This window comes from Lithobates pipiens, unplaced genomic scaffold (assembly GCF_037356315.1).
Source record: "Lithobates pipiens isolate NorthernLeopardFrog02 unplaced genomic scaffold, aLitPip1_a1.2 Scaffold_8, whole genome shotgun sequence".
NCBI lineage: Eukaryota > Metazoa > Chordata > Amphibia > Anura > Ranidae > Lithobates > Lithobates pipiens.
The window spans coordinates 615,402,318-615,424,428 of record NW_027507903.1 but is presented as its reverse complement, the minus strand read 5'-3'; the positions used below and the strand labels follow the sequence as shown (position 1 = coordinate 615,424,428).

At 43.1% G+C, this 22,111-nt stretch overlaps 1 protein-coding gene across 5 annotated transcripts in view; it reads left to right on the top strand.

The window, feature by feature from the left end:
- The window catches only part of CHD3 (chromodomain helicase DNA binding protein 3), a 166,707-nt gene that overhangs the window by 131,986 nt on the left and 12,610 nt on the right, over window positions 1–22,111 (top strand). For all 5 annotated transcript variants that reach the window (XM_077470667.1, XM_077470665.1, XM_077470666.1 and 2 more), the window contains 4 exons: window positions 6,884–7,020; window positions 9,964–10,099; window positions 21,768–21,857; window positions 21,942–22,094. In XM_077470667.1, the coding sequence (XP_077326793.1) occupies window positions 6,884–7,020; window positions 9,964–10,099; window positions 21,768–21,857; window positions 21,942–22,094 (516 nt within the window). The remainder of the gene's footprint in view (window positions 1–6,883; window positions 7,021–9,963; window positions 10,100–21,767; window positions 21,858–21,941; window positions 22,095–22,111) is intronic.

Here is a 22,111-nt window from a genome sequence, read left to right as displayed (position 1 = left end):
GTTTATTTGTGAACCATTCCTTTGTAGATTTTGCTGTATGTTTGGGATCATTGTCTTGTTGGAAGATAAATCTCCGTCCCAGTTTCAGGTTTTTTGCAGACTCCAACAGGTTTTCATCCAGAATGGTCCTGTATTTGGCTGCATCCATCTTCCCCTCAATTTTAACCATCTTCCCTGTCCCTGCTGAAGAAAAGCAGGCCCAAACCATGATGCTGCCACCACCATGTTTGACAGTGGGGATGGTGTGTTGAGGGTGATGAGCTGTGTTGCTTTTACGCCAAACATATCGTTTTGCATTGTGGGCAAAAAGTTCGATTTTGGTTCCATCTGACCAGAGCACCTTCTTCCACATGTTTGGTGTGTCTCCCAGGTGGCTTGTGGCAAACTTTAGACGAGACTTTTTATGGATATCTTTGAGAAATGGCTTTCTTCTTGCCACTCTTCCATAAAGGCCAGATTTGTTCAGTGTATGACTGATTGTTGTCCTATGGACAGACTCTCCCACCTCAGCTGTAGTTCTCTGCAGTTCATCCAGAGTGATCATGGGCCTCTTGGCTGCATCTCTGATCAGTCTTCTCCTTGTCTGAGCTGAAAGTTTAGAGGGACGGCCAGGTCTTGGTAGATTTGCAGTGGTCTGATACTCCTTCCATTTCAAAATGATCGCTTGCACAGTGCTCCTTGGGATGTTTAAAGCTTGGGAAATATTTTGTATCCAAATCCGGCTTTAAACTTCTCCACAACAGTATTACGGACCTGCCTGGTGTGTTCCTTGGTCTTCATGATGCTCTCTGCGCTTTCAACAGAACCCTGAGACTATCACAGAGCAGGTGCATTTATACAGAGACTTGATTACACACAGGTGGATTCTATTTATCACCATCAGTCATTTAGGACAACATTGGATCATTCAGAGATCCTCGCTGAACTTCTGGAGTGAGTTTGCTGCACTGAAAGTAAAGGTGCCGAATAATTTTGCACGCACCACTTTTCAGTTTTTTATTTGCTAAAAAAGTTTAAAATATCCAATAGATTTCGTTCCACTTCACAATTGTGTCCCACTTGTTGGTGATTCTTCACAAAAAATACAAATTTTATATCTTTATGTTTGAAGCCTGAAATGTGGCAAAAGGTTGAAAAGTTCAAGGGGGCCGAATACTTTCACAAGGCACTGTATCTTAATGGAAACCAGTCGGCTTCTGTCCTCAGCAGGTTCAATTAAGCTTTGACAATAAAACCTGGAAGCTGATTGGTTTCTATGCAGAATTGTGACAAATTTTGCACTCTCCTGCTCTAGTAAAAAAACAAAAAAAAAAAAAACTATGAGTATAATACTTACCACTTTATACAATAAACAATCATGTTTTAGGATAATGCACCAGGTCAAGGTTAGCTTTATCAATTCCCCTGAGTTCAGCATTCATAATATCGAGGGTTTTTTATTTATTTATTTTTCATAATTTTGATTTTGCTATCTTACTAATGCTAGATATGGACCTGGGTCCATATCCAGGCAGGGGAAGTGCATTTCCTAAGATGACTAAGATGAGAGGCCATTCATTTTAAAAGGAGTGCCATGGATTTGTCTCTGTTGTTATATTTTATATTTTTATACATTTACATTTTGAAGTGCGTATATTTTGTACTCTTTTTATGTTGTCATAATTAAAAAAAAAAAATTGTGCTATTCCATATCCTCCTATAATGGTATAATGTGGTGTGTCTATGTCCCCCTTGTGTCAGCCCCTGCGTACCCGCCGCTATCACACACAACGGGTCTTTGGTATGTTGCGCCCACCCGAGACATAGGAGAGTTAAAAATCTCTCACCATCTGTCTTATCTATGTGGAATAACTGCGATAGCTGGGATGCGACATAATATAAATTGAAATCAGTTAGGGCCATGCCTCCCAGATCTGTGGGATTCTTGAGGGATTGCCACACTAATTTATGTCTGTTAGCACCCCACACAAAGGGCTTTAAAAGGGCCTCTAAAGATTTAAAGGGTTTCAGGGGGAGATATACCGGGGTATGCCATAGAACGTAAAGTATTTTAGGAAGCAGGACCATTTTAATTAAATTTATGTGGCCCCAGATCCCTAGTGGAAGTCGAGACCAAATCCTCACTTTAGGTTTAAAAGGTTAATAGATTCTTCATGAATCCATGCTGATTACTGCTAATGATACCGTTCTCGTTACTAAAATCTTGAATAAAGTCCTTTATCATCCCTCCAAGAGCTTGCATACTATTGATGTTAGGCTAAGTGGTCTGTAATTACCAAGGATGTATTTTGGGCCCTTTTTCTAAATATTGGTGCTACATTGGCTTTTCTCAAATCAGCTGGTACCATTAGACTGTCGGTAAAAAATAGGAACAATGGTCTGGAAATTACTTGACTGAGTACCCTAAGTACCCTCAGATGCAAGCCATCTGGTCCCGGTGATTTATTAATGTTAAGTTTCCCAAGTCTAATTTTAATTCTGTCCTCTGTTAACCATGGAGGTGCTTCCTGTGATGTGTCATGAGGATAAACACTGCAATTTTGGTTACTGATGCCCCCCGATTCCCTCGAAGAATAAATTCAATACCTTCGCAATCTCCCCATCCTTTGTAACCTGATGTCCTTCCTCATTCTTTATGGGGCCAATATGGTCTGTCCTCTTTTTTACTGTTTACATACTTAAAGAATTTCATGGGATTTTTTTTTTGCTCTCCTCTGCTATGTGTCTTTCATGTTCTATCTTTGCCGCCCTAATTGCACCCTTACATTTCTTGTTGCATTTCCTGAATGCTGATGATGATCCCTCAATCTTGTATTTTCTGAAGGCCTTCTCCTTTGCTTTTTATATGTATTTTTACATTGGAGTTAAGCCATCCAGGACTTTTGTTCGCTCTTTTAAATTTGTTACCCAATGGGATTCATTGGCTAATGCCCTTATTTAATATGCTCTTAAAGTGAACCCATTTCTCCTCCGTGTTCTTTGTTCCTAAGATTTTATCCCAATTCATGCCTTCTAGTAAGGTTCGTAGTTTAGGGAAGTTGGCTCTTTTTTAAATTCAGTGTCTTTGTATTCCCCTTATGTTTCCTATTTGTGTGATTTATACTGAAGCCCGTTGACCTGTGATTGCTGTTCCCTAATTTTCCCCGTATTTTCACATGCCTGATCTGGTATGTATTATTGGTAATCGGTAGCTACAGTAACGCTTTATTTCTAGTTGGTGCATCGACCACCTGAACCATAAATTATCCTGCAAGACATTTAGCAACTTTCGAGCCTTGGACGAATTTGTGGTTCCCTCCACCCAGTCTATGTCTGGATAATTAAAATCCCCCATTATGATAACACTGCTCATCTTGCTGCTAATCCAACTTGTGATAGGAGATCAGTCTGCCCCTTCTCCCTCAGGTTACGGGGCCTATAGCATACTCCCAGTAATATTTTTCCTCTTTGCTTCATCCCTTAGGAGCTCTACCCATAAGGATTCCACCTCCTCCCTAGCTTAGTGATGTCATCTCTCACATTCACTTGTACATTATTCTTGATATATAGGCATACCTCTCCCCCTTTTTTACCCTCTCTATCCCAGCGATAAAGGGTATACCCTTGAATGGTTGCCAGACAATCATGAGAGCCGTTGAACCAAGTCTCTGACATTCCCACAAATTCCAAATCCTCCTCGTACAACAGTATCTCTAGTTCACCCATCTTGTCCTCCAGACTCCTGGCATTGGTGAACATGCCACGTAGTTTAGACCAATCGAATACTGTCTTCTTTTTGGGTGTTCTGAGATTGCAACTAGGACTTGTTACTATACTTACCTTGGGTTTATGTGCTTTAGCTACCACTAATGCCCTACTAATGATTACACTCTGGAATATGTTCCACGCTGACTATTTCTACCTCTGAGCCCTCTTCTCCCGTCACCTAGTTTAAAAACGCTTCTAACTTTTTGGCTTGATTCTTCATCTTCATCTTCATTCCCAGCTGATCTGCACCCTCCTCATTTAGGTGCAGTTCGTCTCTTCTATAGAACTGGTTATCAACTGAGAATTCGGCCCAGTCCTCCAGAAATCCAAACCCCTCCTTATTACACCAGCTCATCAGCCGCTTGTTTACTTCCCTAATCTCCCTCTGCCTTTCTGGTGTGGCTCGATGTACCGGTAGTATTTCTGAGAATACTACTTTGGATGCCCTTTTCCTCAATTTAGCTCCCAAGTCCCTAAAATTGTTCTTTAGGACACTCCATCTGCCTCTGACTTTGTCATTGGTGCCAATGTGCACCATGACAGCCGGGTGTTCCCCCAGCCCCTCCTAGTAATTTGTCCACCAGATCCATGATGTGCCGATCCAGAGTCCCCGGCAGACAACATGCATTTTGGTGCTTCAGGTCTTTTTTACAGATTGCCCTCTCTGTCCTAAGAATTTTGTCCCCTAACCCCAGAATCTGTATATCCTTTCCCTTTGCCCCCCCCCCCCCCCACACTTTCACTGGAGATTTCCCCCGGCAGCTAAGAGAGTCCCTCAGCTCCAGCAGTGCTGGTCTCTGACTGGTTTCACCAATGTCACTCAATGGAGTGGATTGGCCTCCCTGGAACTCCTCCCACCCTGCCTGACTGTCACTCATCTACTCTTTCCTAGTCCTGCACCTCTTTGTCTCCACCCGCCTCTGTTCTGGCACCTGCCGTGTACGTTCCTGGCTCTCCTTTTAGTATGGAGGGTCTTCTCAGTGCTGACAGTTGCTTCCCCAGATTCAGAACCTGGGCTTCCAGGGAAACAATGCGCTTACATTTTGCACAGTAGTATTCGCCTTCGATTGGATGATCAAGGAATGCATACATGCCACAAGATGTACGAGTCGCATCTCCACACCCGCCGGGCATTGTACCTACTAATTTAATGAGGATTGGGGATTATACCCTGTCCAAATTACCAAACAACTAGCTTCCTGACATTAATGCTCAACAAGACAATACACAGACACTCGCAGACCTACGCGCACTCACAATACACAAGTATTAACGATCCACACACACACTACTCAGACAACACTCAGGTACTCACAATACACAGGTACTACCTTACACTAATACTCAATACAGCCCACATGCAATCGTGCACTTACAATACACAGGTACACACTCACCCTACACAGGTACTCGACTCCTGTTATAACATTCTGTTTTCAACTCTGATTTTTAACTCACCACTTATGCCCCGTACACACGATCCGAAAATCGTACGGAAAATACCGCTTTCGAAGCGATCGTACGATAATCGGATCGTTAGTACAGAGCTTTCGAGAGCCGATTAGGACAGTACATCCGATATTATTCTATCGGACATGCACGGAAATTTTTTTCGTACGATGCCAAATCGTACGATTTTCGTTTAATCAGTACAGCTATCGTTCGAAAATGCATTACAACACATGACATCACTTCCAAATTTTTTTTCTGTCGTGCGGGAATTTTCGTGACTTTAGTAAACTCATCAGATTCGATCTGAGATTAGCATGCAATAAAAAACGGACGATCGTTCGTCCGATAATCTCATCGTGTGTATGGGGCATTAGTGCAATTCCAAAGTTCCAGCAAGATAAAAAGATGAGCAGACTCACAAGGTTATATAGGGCTCAAGCACCTGTGACCACTTAACCACTCCTCTTAATTAGTAGGCTGAAGGAAGCAAAGAAAATAAAAAAGGCTGTTTAAAAAGTGACAGAAAAAGGTGTTAAAAAGCTACAAGGAAAAGCCACAAAGAACCTAAAAATGCAACACGTCAATCACCAGCAGTCAAAAACAAAACTTGCTCACACTCTCCACTCAAGGTTCCCAATGTTTAGCTTCCAACACCCTAGAGAATAAAATGGCGGTCGTTGCAATACTTTGTGTCACAACGTATTTGTGCAGCGGTCTTACAAGCGCACTTTCTTTGGAAAAAATAGACTTTTTTTTTTTTTTTTTTTAATTAAGACAACAGTAAAGTTAGCCCATTTTTTTTTTTTTTTCTTCTTTTTATATTGTGAAGGATAATGTTCCGCCGAGTAAATTGATACCCATGTCACTCTTCAAAATTGCGCCTGCTCATGGAATGGCGACAAACTTTTACCCTTAATCTCCAGTTAGAGATCTTTGAGTTAGAGTAGATCTAGGGCTAGAATTATTGCGCTCTCTCTAACGATCACAGCAATGCCTCACATGTGTGGTTTGAACACCGTTTTGATATGCGGGCGCTGTTCACATATGTGTTCGCTATTGCACGCAAGCTCGTGTTTTTTTTTTATTATTATTTTACTTTTTTTTATTTAATAAAATATATATATATTTTTTTTTACACTGTTCTTTAAAAAAAAAAGTCACTTTTACTCCTATTACAAGGAATATAAACATCGCTTGTAATAAAAAAAAAATCATGACAGGACCTCTTAAATATAAGACCTAGGGTTAAATAAAAAGATCTCATATTTGCACTAAAATGTCAAAAATAAAATAAAAATGTTGCTTTAAGAGCTATGGGTGGAAGTGACGTTTTGATGTCGCTTCCGCCCTGCCATAATATGGAGACATCTTCCCCTCACTCCTCTCCATACCAAGCCAGGGAGAAGACCCGATCGCTACCGGTAAGCAGCGGGAGGCCCCTCTCCCGCCACTAAGTGATCTTGCAGCGAATCTTCTGCAGAGACCACTTTTATCTGAAACTGGACCACTCACTGAAGAAGAGGATACTGGGGTTATGGTAGCCAGCTGCTGCCATAACAACAATATCCCTCTTCAAAGTGCCGATGTATATTGGCGTGAGCTGTCCAGAAGTGGTTAATTTTATACCAAACTGGCAGGAGTATGTATGTATGTACTTTATATTCATCATGTCTTTTTCTTCAAGCCACTCCGGCCCCCAGCGAGAGAGCAGAGAATGGGGGAACGCCTGTGGACAAGGAGGAATCTGAAAGTAAAGAAGAGAAAGACGTGAAAGGAACAGAGAAGAGGGAGACGGAGAGTGATCAGGCAGCAAGTGAGAGGGTAAGGCTTTTTCATCCAGTTTGGAGCGTTTTCCTGATCCAGGGAGGGTCTGTGTTGTACCAAATACCTTCCACTTCTTCATAATAGACTTCACTGTGCTTCTAGGCATTGATAAAGCCTTTAACATTTTTATTTTTTATTTTGTATCCTCTGACTTGTGCCTGTCCACAACTTTATCCCGGAGATCCTGGTGACAGTGCCTTGCCACTCAGTTGTTTTGCTTCAGTTGCAGTACCGGGGACTAAAATGCTCCAGGAAAGCTTTTCATGCTGAGCTAATCAAAATGATCACAGCTGATAACAGTTGAATGGTAAATGGCTTTGTGTGCCTTCCAGAAGGTGATTACAAGTCATTCTTATGGGGTGGAGGGGGGTGATCCTCCCTCCCTTTTTTTTTTCCCTGACATGTTGGTGTTATATCTTTCTCTTGGATATTATAAGTTACACTGAGTAAATACAGCTGGATAAAGCAAACTGTGCCTGTCTATTTCAGGCTCCAAAGTAACAAAATGTGATTATTTTAATGGGGGTGATTCTTTTCTATAACCACTGTAGAATGAATATGGGAAAATAATTTGTAAACCTCCATTATCACAATAAACAAATGAATCCTTTCAGTAACCAATCCATATCCCATCTATTTTTCAGACCGAGTAGTGCCCTGGTATTCAGATTGTAGATCCACCACACCTCTCGCTGTAGTAAGATACGATGAGTCTTTTTTTTTTTTTTTAAAGACGCCCTCAAGGCACCCCATTCTAAAATGTAAAAAACGAATTCTAAGGCCTCATTCACACCAGATGGATCCACTGCCACAAAGTCGGCCAGCTCAGCGGGAGATCTCTCCATTGATCTGCGCTGAGCCGGCGGATGACAGGTCCCTCTCTGCTCACTGAACGGGGAGGGGCTTGTCGAGCGCTGTTGTTTGCTATGGCGAGATCGGACAAAAAATGGACAGCATGTCAGTTTTTTCATCAGATCTCACCCGATGCGATCCGCCAGGGACAGATGGGAACGTAGGGCCATCCGTCTGATTTTAGCAAATCTGACCAGGTCGGGTGTCCGCGGACATGTCACCGCTGACATCCGTCGCTCCATAGACTAACATGGCGCTCCTGTTCCGGTCCGCCGACAAAACTGACAGGTGGACCTGAACGGTCCGACAGTGTGAAAGGGGCCTAATAGTTTTACATAATGCAGCCGCATCCACACACATAGGACACCCAACTTTAGAGGTGATTTTATTCTTTCAAAGCAAATATACTTTTGCACACTGGTACTTACTAGTATTCCAATGTTTCTCTTCTCCCTCAGTTTTTCTTCATCAGTCAGCTAATGTGACCCCAGTGCTGAGAGAGGCAGAGCAGGGTCAAACAAGGATGATGAAAACGAAACAGACATCCTCCTTATCAATTGATGACGTCATTGGTTGTTAGGATGCCGGTGCCTAGAAAGTCATAATAGTGCATAATGAAAACCTGTGGCTTTGTGTAACTAAAATGGCAGGCTTCATCCACCTACTGGCTTGCATACCATTTGTGATACGTTTTTAGGCAATTTGCTAAGGCACCCCTGAAGAAACCTCAAGGCACCCCAGGGTACACCTGGGCGACATGGTTAAAAAAGGCTGCTCTATAGGGGTCTGTTAACCCGCTCTATGCCAAAAGAAAAAGAACGAATCTAGACTACTGTTTATGCATTTCTCTGAAGTGTCTTGAAGCACAAGATGTTTTTTTTGGCATTAAAATGATTAGTGTCATTATAGTTTCCAGCTATTCTAGCTCTGAAGGGGGCGTATTGTGCACCCCACATGTTGCGGTTTGCATACACGGCACTCTATATCACATAAACCACAAATTTAGAGCCACAGGTAATCTAAGCTGTTTAACTCAAATGGCTCTGGGAAGATGGGAAGATGTCACTTTAGTACTCTTCGTTTTTTTTTTTATGCAATATCTACATGTGGTGAGGATCCAGCAATAGGAACCTTTAGTTGAAAGCCAAGTCCTTCAACCATTGGAACCCTCTGAATAGAGTGGGGGACAACATGCTCCGCAAAATAGGGGCCCATCTGCTGGAAAAAACACAACCATTTTTAAGAATCACAAAAAGATCCTTATCTGCATATAAAATGGGAATGTTTCTTAAAGCGGGAGTCCGCCGTTTTTTTTTTTTTTTTAAAGCCAGCAGCTACAAATACTGCAGCTGCTGACTTTTAAAATAAGGACACTTACCCGCCCAGCACACCCGCGATGTTGGCACCCGAAGCCGATCTCTCGATCGTCTCTCGGGTGCTGCTGCCGCCGCCATCTTAGGTATGGGAATCAGGAAGTGGAGCCTTGCTGCTTCATTTCCCGGTTCCCTACTGCGCATGCGCGAGTCGCGCTGCGCAATAAGGATGGTCCCCGCTGTCTCTGGGATCCGTGTGTTTCCCAGCAGACAGCGGGGGACCTTCGTAAAGGGGCGTAGATTCTGCAGAAAGGGGCGTACCTTCTGCAGATATCTATGCCGGAAGTGGGTGCAGATACCTGTACTGTACAGGTACCTGCACCCCCCTCCCCCCTGAAAGGTGCCAATTGTTGTGGCGCCGGAGGGAGGGGGGGGGGGTTCCAATGAGCGGAAGCTCCACTTTAGGGTGGACCTCCACTTTACTATAAGTTATGCCTCACTGTGCTAGCCAATCAGAGGCTATCAATCAGGTGACCTGTTAGTACGGGGAGAACCTGGCCTCTGTACAGGGAGCACTCTGTGCGGCGCACTCCCAGCACAAGGAGATGTACATATATACGCAGCCTCATATGGGTACAATTGTTTGCCACATTGGAGGAAGTGTGTATTTATACAGTGTAGACTTTTGTTAGTTAATTTTGATATTCTTGAAATACTGAATGTTTTTTTCCCTTTTTTTTTAAAAATAAAATCAATATCACCGTGTCTCTTCCAGACCCCAAGTCCTCCGGACACGGTAAGCCCTCCATCCAACGCTGTTCCCGACGAGAAGCCGGCGTCCGATCCTCCAGAAACGGCGCAAGGAAAACAAGAACCTAGAACCCAAACCCCGGTCACAGAGGAGCGGAGCGGTAGGTCTACATAACTGACAGAAGCCTCCAAGTTCATTCCAAGTTCTGTGGGGCATGACTGTTCCTTTAGATTTTTATCTACTCTGGCTTTTGCACAACGTAGTTGGGTCTTGGGAGTGGCAATAATGTTGCTGGCAGCTGGGTGGGCACTACTGTGGGTAGCTGCATGACCTGGCAGCACAAAATATATGAAATTTGACGTTAAGCGTAGAGAGGCGAGTGGGGAACAACAGTGATTGGCACTCAGAATGGGGGTGTTTGACCAAGGTGGATGGTGCTGGATGTGAAGCTGAAGATCACCCCCAGCTTACCACTCACTTATCCCTGGTTTCCTCCATCAATGGGTAGCACTGATGTGATTACTATAATTAGAATTGCATTGGGCTTAAAGTGGAACTTTACTCTCCAAATGAACATTGACTATTTTTATTTGGAAAAGACTAAAATTACAAAAATGGACTCTGTAGGCACACACATAAGATAAAAGGTATTGAAATTTTTAATTGGATAAAAGTTGAGATTTTTTTTAATTCCTCATGCTGCTAGCATTAGTAAATAGATAGGAAAGTATATCATATTTGCTTGCTTCTTCAGTTACTTTCTGGTTTCTTGTCTAGGCAAATTATGTCATGTATCCAAGGAGTCTTCAGGAGGGGAGAGCGATGGGTTTTCTCAGCTAATCACACTGTCCTGCATGCATGCTTGTGCTAAGGTCAAATGGATTCCAGGAAGTAAATGCTTCATGAATCATTTGCCCTTACCCAAGATGGCCATGGCCAGACATGCTAGGGGGTTGTTACCCAGTGGTTTTCTCAACAAAATAAAGCATAGAGATGTGAATGGATGGGGGAGGTTTAATAATAATAATAATAATTAAGTAAATAGTGTTTTTGATTAGTGGTGCTCAGATGCAGTGTAGTTCACCTTTTTTACAGTAACCCTGCTTATATGAAGCAGGCAATGGTGACCCATCTTATGAGTAGAAGGGAACTTCCTGGTGACCTTTTTGAATAAGCATTGTGTGACAATGGACTGGAGTAGCACGAATAAAATACTGCAGGGTATTCCTAAAATCTGCTTGTTTAGTATACTTTATGAAGAACTTTGTTATACTAGAATACTCCTTAGCCCTTGTACACACAGTCGGACATTCCGACGGAAAATGTCCGATCGGACCGCGTTGTCGGATAACATGACCGCGTGTGGGCTCCATCGGACCCTTTCCGTCGAAATATCCGAAGCAACCAAGTTTTCCAGCTTGGCTATAAAATTTGCCAACAACATGATCCGATCGGACTTTGTCCGATCATGTGTAGAGAATTCCGATCGGACAAAGTGCCACGCATGCTCAGATCAAATTCCTAGACCAAAGCTACTGGCTACTAGCCTGAACGTAGTCCCGTCATAACGAAATAACGGCATCACGACGGATTTGGTTGTCGGAATGTCCGACCGTGTGTACAAGGGCTTAGAGAAGCTTTGTTCATAACATACAAAGCCATTGCTGGTAAATTAATAATAAAAAATAAATAAAGGTAATTGTAAAAAGTCCTAAATAAAGCAAGTTCACAGTAAAAATAGTTGAAATTGAAGTAAACGTCCAATAAAGTGACTGTGTTATGGTCATCCAAGCAATGATAGTGATTTCACACACAGAGTATGTGACCGCACAACTAAGGCCTCTTTCACACGAACGATCCGTTCAGGTCCGCCTGTCAGTTTTTTAGGCAGACCTGAATGGATACTCCATAGACCTCTATGGAGCGTCGGATGTCAGCGGTGACACGTCCGCTGACATCCGACCCGATCCGAAAAAGTGTGACGGATGAAAAACCTACTTTTCCATCTGTCTGAGGATCGGAACGGGTGACGACAGACTCTGCGGTCCATCATCATCTGATGCCCCATAGGGGAGAGTGGTGCTCTGACAGGTCCGTCCCTGCGCTGTGTGCAGAGACGGACCTGTCATCTTCCTGCTCAGCGGGGATCGACAGAGCGATCACCGCTGAGCAAGCGGATGTTCACAGGGCGGATCATCACGGATTGGTCCCTTGTGAAAGGACCCTAAGTTTGGTCTGGAAAAGCAGCTGAACCACCTCTGGGCTTTATTTACTTTTGGCACTTTTGCACTTTATTTTTATCACTATGGTTATGATATTATGGTGTTTAAAGGATGTATTTTCACAGCGCTGCATTACTTTGATTTATATACTTTTTAGCACAAATGATGGGAGTGTGATCAGTGCTAATTTGCTTTATAATAATAATCAAATTGTATAAATTTATCACCATAGCGCATGGATGTAGGTGTGTTTTTATAGGTTTGGTCATCTTTTTGGTAGCTCGTAAGATCTTTATTATTTATTTAGTGTCTATGAATCTGTCACAAGAACTGAAACTTGTGCAGCGGTGGGACATTATTCTAGTGTCTATGACACTCTTTACAAATTCTAGGGTTTGTTTTACTATCGTGTCATATTTTTTTTTTTTTTACTTCAAAAGTACACATCTGTACCAATGATTCACTGGAGACTGTCTGTGTTTACACTTTTATTTCGTTATGCTGAATGCTTATTAACCACTTAAGGACCGCCTCCTGCACATATATGTCGGCAGAATGGCACGGCTGGGCACAAGCACGTACCGGTACGTTGCTCTTGAAGTGCCCAGCCGTGGGTCGGGAGTGCGCTGCCGGCGGCGCGCTCCCGACACGGTCCTGAGCTCCGTGACTACGGGACCAGGGGACCCGATCGCCGCTGGTGTCCCACGATCGGGTCACAGAGCCCAAGAACGAGTAGAGGTCTGTGTAAACAAACCTCTCCCCGTGCTTCCTAGTGTGGCTGTCACCAATCGTCTGTTCCCTTTTATATGGCCAGGCCACGCCCCCCTACAATAACAAAAACTCATAACATCATACATAACACCTACACTGCCCCCTAGTGGTTAACTCCTTCACTGCCATTGTCATTTACACAGGAATCAGAGCATTGATTGCTGTATAAATGACAACGGTCCCAAAAATGTGTCAAAAATGTCCGATGTGTCTGCCATAATGTCGCAGTCACAATAAAAATCGCAGATCGCCGCCATTACTAGTAAAACAAAAAATTTAAAAAATGCCTTAAAACTATCCCCTATTTTCTAAACGCTATAACTTTTGTGCAAACCAATCAATAATCGTTAATTGCAATTTTTTCCCCCCCAAAAATATGTAGAATACGCATCGGCCTAAACTGAGGAAAAATTTTTTTTAGATATTTTTTGGGGATATTTATTATAGTAAAAAGTAAAAAATCTAGAATTTTTTTTCAAAATTGTCACTCTATTTTTGTTTATAGTGCAAAAAATAAAAACCACAGAGGTGATCAAATACCACCAAAAGAAAGCTCTATTTGTGGGAAACAAAGGACATCAATTTTGTTTGGGAGTCACGTCGCACGACTGCGCAATTGTCAGTTAAAACGGCGCAGTGCCGAATCGCAAAAAGGGGCCTGGTCCTTTGCCAGCAAATTGGTCCGGGGCTTAAGTGGTTAAACTAAACAGCCTTGTATTTTGAATAGAACATATATTTAACTTCCAACAAGTTTGTAGCTTTTTACAATTGTTTTAAAATCAAAACGAGATAAAATAAAAATAAAATACTACAGGGTGTACAGTACACTGGATAACTATAGCATTTTGTTTGCATCTGGAGTCCTGCTTGGAGTTCAACTTGCCACTTTTCAGCCAGTAACTAGCAGTTTTTAGCTTTCATTGACATTCCTGTACAAGGTGGAGCCACTTTTGGCATAAAACAAGCAGGTTCTCGCAGGGGATGCGAAGTGTTTGCACAAGCTGGTGGAACATTTTGTTTCTTAATCGTACATCACAGGCACTTCATATTCATGACTATTTGGCTTATGTTTCTATTTTCAGGTAAAAACGCTGCCCAAAAAAAAAAAGGCAGGAATTCCCCCCTACCTAGGCCATAACCCTTACCAGCTAAGCTACATCTATTCTTTTATAAGCGGAAAGCCTTGGGCTTTAATGCAAAAGCCATAAAAAACTGGTCCCTCAAGTCCTCTAAATCTGGAAGCAGGTCCTCTTCACAGTGAAGAGGCACCCCCACTTGAGCAGATGGAGGGGTGTCTACTGACCATTGAAATTAATAAATAATGGTGCAGATCGATGCCCGCATTCTCCACCAGAAAAGAATCAAAATGGTGCAGCGCTGTTTAAATGCCAATATACTAAATGTATGTGCAATGGAAAGCAACATAAGTGTTACAATATTAAATGAAAAATACCACAAATACCGTATATACTCGAGTATAAGCCGAGATTTTCAGCCTCTTTTTTGAGGCTGAAAGTGCCCCCTCGGCTTATACTCGAGTCACCGCTGTCTGACTGCTCGATCAGCGTATCGAGCAGACAGACGGCGGACATTAAAATTTAAAAGCCGCGCCTCCTTTTCCGCCTCCGCCTGTGATAGGCGGAACACTGAATTTCCCAGCAGTCAGTGTTCCACCTATCACGGACATCCGCTCATTCTCATACTACGGACGAGTATGAGAGGATGTCCGTGATAGGCGGAACACAGGCTGCTGGGAAATTGAGTGTTCCGCCTATCACAGGCGGAGGCGGAATAATGAATTGTAGAATGGCCGCCGAGAAGAGCGGCGATCCATCGGCACGGCACGGGACGGAGGAGGCACGGGAAGGAGGAGGCACGGCACGGGACGGAGGAGGCACGGGAAGGAGGAGGCACGGCACGGGACGGAGGAGGCACGGGACGGAGGAGGCACGGCACGGGTCGGAGGAGGCTCGGGACGACGGCGGCTCGGGACGGAGGCTTGGGACACAGGTAGGCTGGACACACACACAAGGCTGCACGGACACACACACACACACACACAAGGCTGCACGGACACACACACACACACACACACAGGGATGGATGGATGGATGGATACACACACACACACACACAGGGATGGATGGATGGATGGATACACACACACACACACACACACAGGGATGGATGGATGGATGAATACACACACACACACACACACACACACAGGGATGGATGGATGGATGGATGGATACACACACAGGGATGGATGGACACACAGGGATGGACGGACACACACACAGGGATGGACAGCCATGTCTCACCCTCGGCTTATACACGAGTCAATAAGTTTTCCAGTTTTTTGGGGATAAATTGGGGGCCTCGGCTTATATTCGGGTCGGCCTATACTCGAGTATATACGGTAAGCAGTGAAAATTAAAAGTAAAAACTGAATCCAAAGCATATGATGAACATCAAAACATATGAATGATAAATGGTAAACAGGTGAAACAAAGTATTAAAAGTCCAACGTGCACAACTGGGTATAAAATATATAAGTGAAATCCAAACAAATTTGAAACAGTCCAATGATCAGAAGATGTGATCCAAAAAAAAATGATTGTGACAGTCTAAAAAGATATTTTTCAAATTCCGAAAGTAGATCCCTCCACCCTGAAACAACAAAAGGCAGTGCCTGGCCAATACTCTGTGATAGTACCTATGTGTGTGCAAGCCCCTCACCTTACTGCTGTAAGGTTACAGCATGACTAGATGGCATAATCTGTCCTTTTGGAATGTTGAATAGCCAGTTTTTATGATGGCAACATAAAAACTGTCTGTTCAACATTCCAAAAGGACACTTTGCACCATTTTCCTTCCACACTCGTTTTGTTTGGATCATACTTAGGAAAGTTTAGTCTTTCCATAAGGGGGGGCCATCCTCTGTCCATCTGAGGGCAGGGGCTACGGCAATTTAGGTGTCATTTCTGGGACCAAGGAATTGCTAATCTACAGTTGGTTTTCCCCTTTTGTTGGCTGGGACTACTATTTTCGTAGGGGCCACTGCATTTCAAGTTCCTTTCCTGGACTTGGGAATTGTTAAATCATAGTTTGTTTCCCTTGTTCATTGGCTGGGATGACTCTGGGATCTCCTTCTTCTTTGACGCCTCCGTTGGGATTCATACCCTTTGGCCCCTTTGTGTGATGAAAGGCTAATACAAGCTTTCAGGATGTTCTGTGGTGTTGAGGGACTATTTTCTCCAAATTAATTTATTTTGACATAGGTAGTAACAGTCCCTGATGAAGATTATAATTTATACACTTTCTGAAACGTATTGAACTTTCCCACTACTTACCATCTTTGGTCATCTGGATAGATGGTTTCTATCAATGTAGTAGGATTTTACCACTTCTGTCAACTACTATATAATTACAATGCATGTATATATGTTTTTCTTATGTTTTTTTTCCATAAGAATTATGTTTTTATGATTCATTGTGTATTAATACATTTATATATATATTTTTTCTATATATAATTTTCCTAATTTTTTTTTTAAATTGCCTTTAAAATCCTATTTTGAGGTTTATTTTCTTCAATTCTTTCGGGGATGATGGCAATTTACATGCCAACCTATGGGGGTCTAATTTTCGGTCTTGCTCAGATCACTTCTGACCTCCATGTCTCTTTGCCATGGTTTGTCTGATGATGGTTCACATGGAGACCAGCTGAGCATGGCCGCCGTAACGATAAATACAGAATGCAACGGAAAATGGCCGCCCAATGTTATCTTATGGGAGACAAAGGCAAAATGGTCGACGCCATATATTTCAATGGCGGACCACACCTAAATAGCTGCCAAACTTATTCAATACACTATTTAAGGACCGGAATTACAGCCGATTGTCATCCCCTGATGAAGTTGCATGACGTGACGATACGCGTCAGGATTGCACACGCATAGGTGCCATCACAGAGGATTGGCCAGGCCCGGCCTTTTGTTGTTTCACGGTGGAGGGATCTACTTTGCAATTTGAAAAATATATTTTTAGACTCACAATTTTTTGGATCACATCTTCTGATCATTGGATTGTTGCAAATTTGTTTGGATTGCACTTATATATTTTATACCCAGTTGTGCACGTTGGACTTCTGATATTTTGATTCATCTGTTTACCATTTATCATTCATATGTTTTGATGTTCATCATATGTTTTGGATTCAGTTTTTACTTTTAAATTTCACTGTTTATTTGTGGTATTTTCCATTTAATACTATAACACTTGTGTTGCTTTCCATTGCACATACCTTTAATATAGCGGCATTATACAGTCTTGTGCCATTATTTATTAATTTCACCCTCACCCTTTCTGTTAAGGATCAGTTTACAAGGTGTTTGCTGCACTGTACACTTAGTTCCTAATTTGACAGAGCGGGAGTCACTTGCTTACTTTACTGACCATTGAAGCTGTCGGGACTCAGAAAGTCAGTCAACTGGGCCTGCAGCACGGTATCCAGAGGTTAATGGGCTAGAGTTTCTCTGCTTTCCCCCTCCATGCTTTATGGAGGGGGGTAGTTAGGTAGGTAATCACACCTTTGCCAGAAGAGGAGAGAACTCAAGAAATTCTATTCTAACCTGCTGTTCCCAAACGGAGATATCTGGCCTGTTCTGGACCTCAAGGGTCTCAAGTTCCTAGACATACAAACATTCAGGATGGAGTCCACTTAGTGAGTTATTGCTTCACTTCATCAGGATGACTTCTTGGCATATCGGTGCTGGGAAAAATGGTAGCCACATCCCATATGCCCAGTTTCATTTCAGAGCTTTACAGCTCCATATCATTTTGCTTTAAGACAAGCATCAAGAGTCCTTGGATCAGCCAATGCATCTGACTCCCAAGACCAGGTCAGTTCTGGAATGGTGGAATTCCACCAGATATTGCATAATGGGAGGTCCTTTGATGACTTGGAAGGTCTTGACAATAGATACCAACTTGTCGGGCTGGGGAGGTGTTCTAGAAAACCCCTCAGTTCAGGGAACATGGGCATCGGAAGAGCTGAAGTTGCCCATCAATATACTAAAGCTTCAAGCTTTTCAACTGGCTCTGCTACACTGGTCTGTCTGCTTTCAGGGCCCCCCTGTCGGGTGCATTCTGGCAATGCCACTGCAGAGGCATACATGAACCATCAAGGAGGGGCAAGAAGTTGTGCCGCTCAGAAAGAAGCAGACCTGATCTTGTCCTGGGTAAAACTGCACATTCCCGATGTGGAAAATTTAGCAGGTTTTCTTAACTGTCAGCTTAATCCCCCCCCCCCCCCCGGTGGTGTTCGCCGAGATTTGTCTGCGGTGGGATTCCTTAAAGTGTTAACCCAAAATAAAGTAAAAAAGCAGATCCTGGTCCCTTAAAGCAGATTAAACAGCACAGTGCTTGTGCTGTGTAATCTGCCCCCCTCTGAACTGTAAAAAACCTCCCTGATCCCTCCACTTTGTGTCCCCCCTCCTTGCGTTGACAATGAAAATCAGGGCTGACCATCATTGTCAGTGTACATCATCCGCAGCCCTGCTCTGCTCTCCTCCCTCCCCCTCCTCCCTGCCTGTCAGCACTGTGTCTCTATCTCTGCCCCCCCCCCCCCTCCCCCCAAGCTTGAAATGGTCACTGCCAGCCCCTCTATTAGAGCCTGGCATAGCACACTGTATTATTCTTTTATAAAAAAAAAAAACGAGGCTTGTAAATATCTGTTTAGAGCGATCGTCAGGCCGGTCACATGACTCTCGGTTGGTTTACAGGGCTACTGCAGGAGGGGCTGAGCAGCCATGTGACCTCCCCAGCTGACGTCAGAGGGAGATCTCGGCCCCTCCTGCAGAAGCCATACATCGGAGCTGTACAGCGGCCGCGAGTCATGTGACTGGCCTGAAGACCGTTCTAAACAGTTATTTACAAGCCAAATTTTATTTTTTTTATAGAAGACTTACACAGTGTGCTATGCCAAGCTCTAATAGAGGGGCTGGCAAAGGTTTACTTATATGGGTTATTATCAACCACTTTAACCCATAACACATAAGGTAGAGCATTGGAATGAATTATGGGTTAAGGAATCCTGTGCTGGCCTCCCCTGGATTGGTCCCTTTAAGCAGGGGTTGACAAATTTGCTTGGAATCTAGGAGCCAGCTAAAAAAGTTAGGAGCCAGGTCCGTGACGGCGATCTGGACCTGTCCCTGGTCTGACATGGAGACGAGTGAGGGGAAGATTGCCGCCCCCCACCTGTCTCCAAGTCATTGCCCATAGCTCTTAGAGGGACATTTTATTAATTTAATATTTTTCAAATGACAAATTTTTTTAAAATTGCATTTTAGTGTAAATATGAGATGTGAGGTCTCTCTGACCCCCCAGATCTCATATTTAAGAGGACCTGTCATGCTTTTTTCTATTACAAGGGATTTTTACATTCCTTGTAATAGGAATAAAAGTGACACACATTTTTTTTTTTAAAAGAACAGTGAAAAAAATAAAAGTTAAAATAAGAAAAAAATAATAATTTTAAATGCGCCCTGTCCCGCCAAGCTTGCGTGCAGAAGCGAACGCATATATGAAAGCGGTGTTCAAACCACACATGTGAGGTATCGCTGCGATCGGTAGAGTGAGAGCAATAATTCTAGCCCCAGACCTCCTCTGTAACTTAAAACGTTCAAGCTATAGAATTTTTTAAACGTCGCCTATGGAGATTTTAAAGGGTAAAAGTTTGTCGCCATTCCATGAGCGGGCGCAATTTTGAAGCGTGACATGTTGGGTATCGATTTACTCGGCGTAATATTATCTTTCACAATATAAAAAAAATTGGACTAACTTTACTGTTGTCTTTTTTTTTATTAAATAAATTATTTTTCCCCAAAAAAGTGCGCTTGTAAGTCCGCTGTGCAAATACGGTGTGACAGACAGTATTGCAACGACCACCATTTTATTCTCTAGGGTGTTAGAATAAAAAATATATATATCATGTTTAGGAGTTAGGCTGGCAGGCAGGGGAAGCTCCATAAGCATTACTGGTTGTCATTCCAACGGCCACCACAAGAGGGCGCCAGATTCCAGAAGGAACCATAGGATCGCAGAAGGCCTCAAAGCCGGGGGCTCAATTACCGGCCGCCGGTGGCGCGGCCCGACGCCATCACGCCGGAGGGGGGGTCCACGGAGACAGGATCCCCAGGCGCCAGGTCGCTAAATCTAGTCGCAAATGCGACCTGGCGCCGGGGTTTGTCGAGCCCTGCCTTTAAGACCCTGGGGAGGGGGTTACTCTCTGGATCCTACTTAATGCACATTGTGGTTAGAGTGGAAGTGACCTGAGGAAGGAAGCCACGCCTCCGAAACGTGTCATCATAGCAACCTATAGACTTGTTTGTTGGTGTGCGTAGACTATTGCATTAGGATGTACACCCCAAAGCTCATACACACCAGTTGGTTTCTGCACTTGAATATATATGGACTACTTTTCATTAGATGTTTTTTTATATATTTGATTATATGCACCAGTGATACATTGTATATATGTTGTATATATTGTTGTCACGCTTATTATATACACTTGTAAGATTGATTTTTATCCGGACCTGTCATCCGCCTGCTCAAAGGGGATCAACGGACACAACCACCACCCACCCCCGGATCTGCTGGCGGAGTCTGCCCGTGTGAAAGGGGCCTATGTAGTCATGAGTAAGAAGTATATAAACAAAAAAAGGGGGAAGGGGGTAAGGAAAGGGAAGGAAGGAGGCAAGCTGTCCACTAGTAAACGGTTGCATACATTAAATGACAATTTATGATCATTCACAAGGTGTTGTTGCTGTAACCGTGTAGCATATAAAAGGGGGGGGGGGGGGTTGGTACCCAGCTATAGAGAATACCGGGTAAAGGGTTACCATTAGCAATGAAAATTAGATCGAACTGGAATTTTTCAAAAAAATATTACATTTACTCCATTTACAAATGTTTAATTAATGTATCAATAAGTTTATACTAGAAATAGTGCAGTGTTCTTCAAAACTGATTAACTCCGATAAGGCAATTAATTAATTAGCATAAACATATCATCAAAGATAAACATAACATGACATAAAACATATATAACAATACAAAACAACACTGCCCCATCAGTTAAAAAATGGAATACCAGTGGGGCAATTCTTGCGTATTAAGAGGAATTGTGACTATAGATGTGAAGGTCTTGACCTCTATGCGAGGTTCCACAAATGCTGTTACTCAAACAGACTCAAACAGACAAATCAAGAGAGCAAAAAAGAAAGCAGCAAGTTTGAGTAATGCCACATACACGATCGGAATCTTGGTCGGAAAAAGCTCTGATGGTTTTACCGACGGGATTTTGTCCTCAAGCTGTCTTGCATACACACGGTCACACCAAATTCCGACCGTCAAGAACGCGGTGACGTACAACACGTACGACGGGACTAGAAAAAGGAAGTTCAGTACCTAGTAGCCAATAGCATCCATCTCATAGTTGAATCTGAGCATGCGTGATGTTTTTTGCCTGTCGGAATTGCATACACGTGAATTGAATTTCCGATAGAAAGTTTTTCCGTCTTAAAAATTGAGAACATGCTCTCAAATTTTTGCTGGCGGTAATTCGGCCAGCTAAATTCCGATGGAGCATACACACGGTCGTATTTTCTTTTGCTGGCTGAAATTCAGATCGTGTGTACGCGGCATAAGTACCCTGTGCCCCGTGATGTGATGTACTCAATAAATAAATAAATAAAACTTATTTTACAGGTAAAATAAAAATCTGAATTTAAAAGTTATTTATCTCCTCCCCCCTCCCTTTTGTAGCTTCTCAGACGGAGAAATCGCAAGGTGGTGCCACAGAAAAAGACCCAGCGGCAGACAAGGCAGAAACAGGACAGGGTGAAGCACCAAGAGGTATTTCATACAAAATAATAAGGGCAAACACAAAGCTGAAACTCCAGTGCACAGTTTGAAATAAATTGGGCTGTTGTCTTCCAGGAGCAGAAGAGCTGAAACAGAAGGAGGAGACGCTGAAAGATGTCAATCCCACCAACCAGCGGGAAGAGACCAGGAACAGCAATGGGAGGAAAGAGGAGGGCCGACCAGAGAGGCCCCGCTTTATGTTTAACATTGCTGATGGAGGATTCACAGGTATGAAGAAGGCCGAG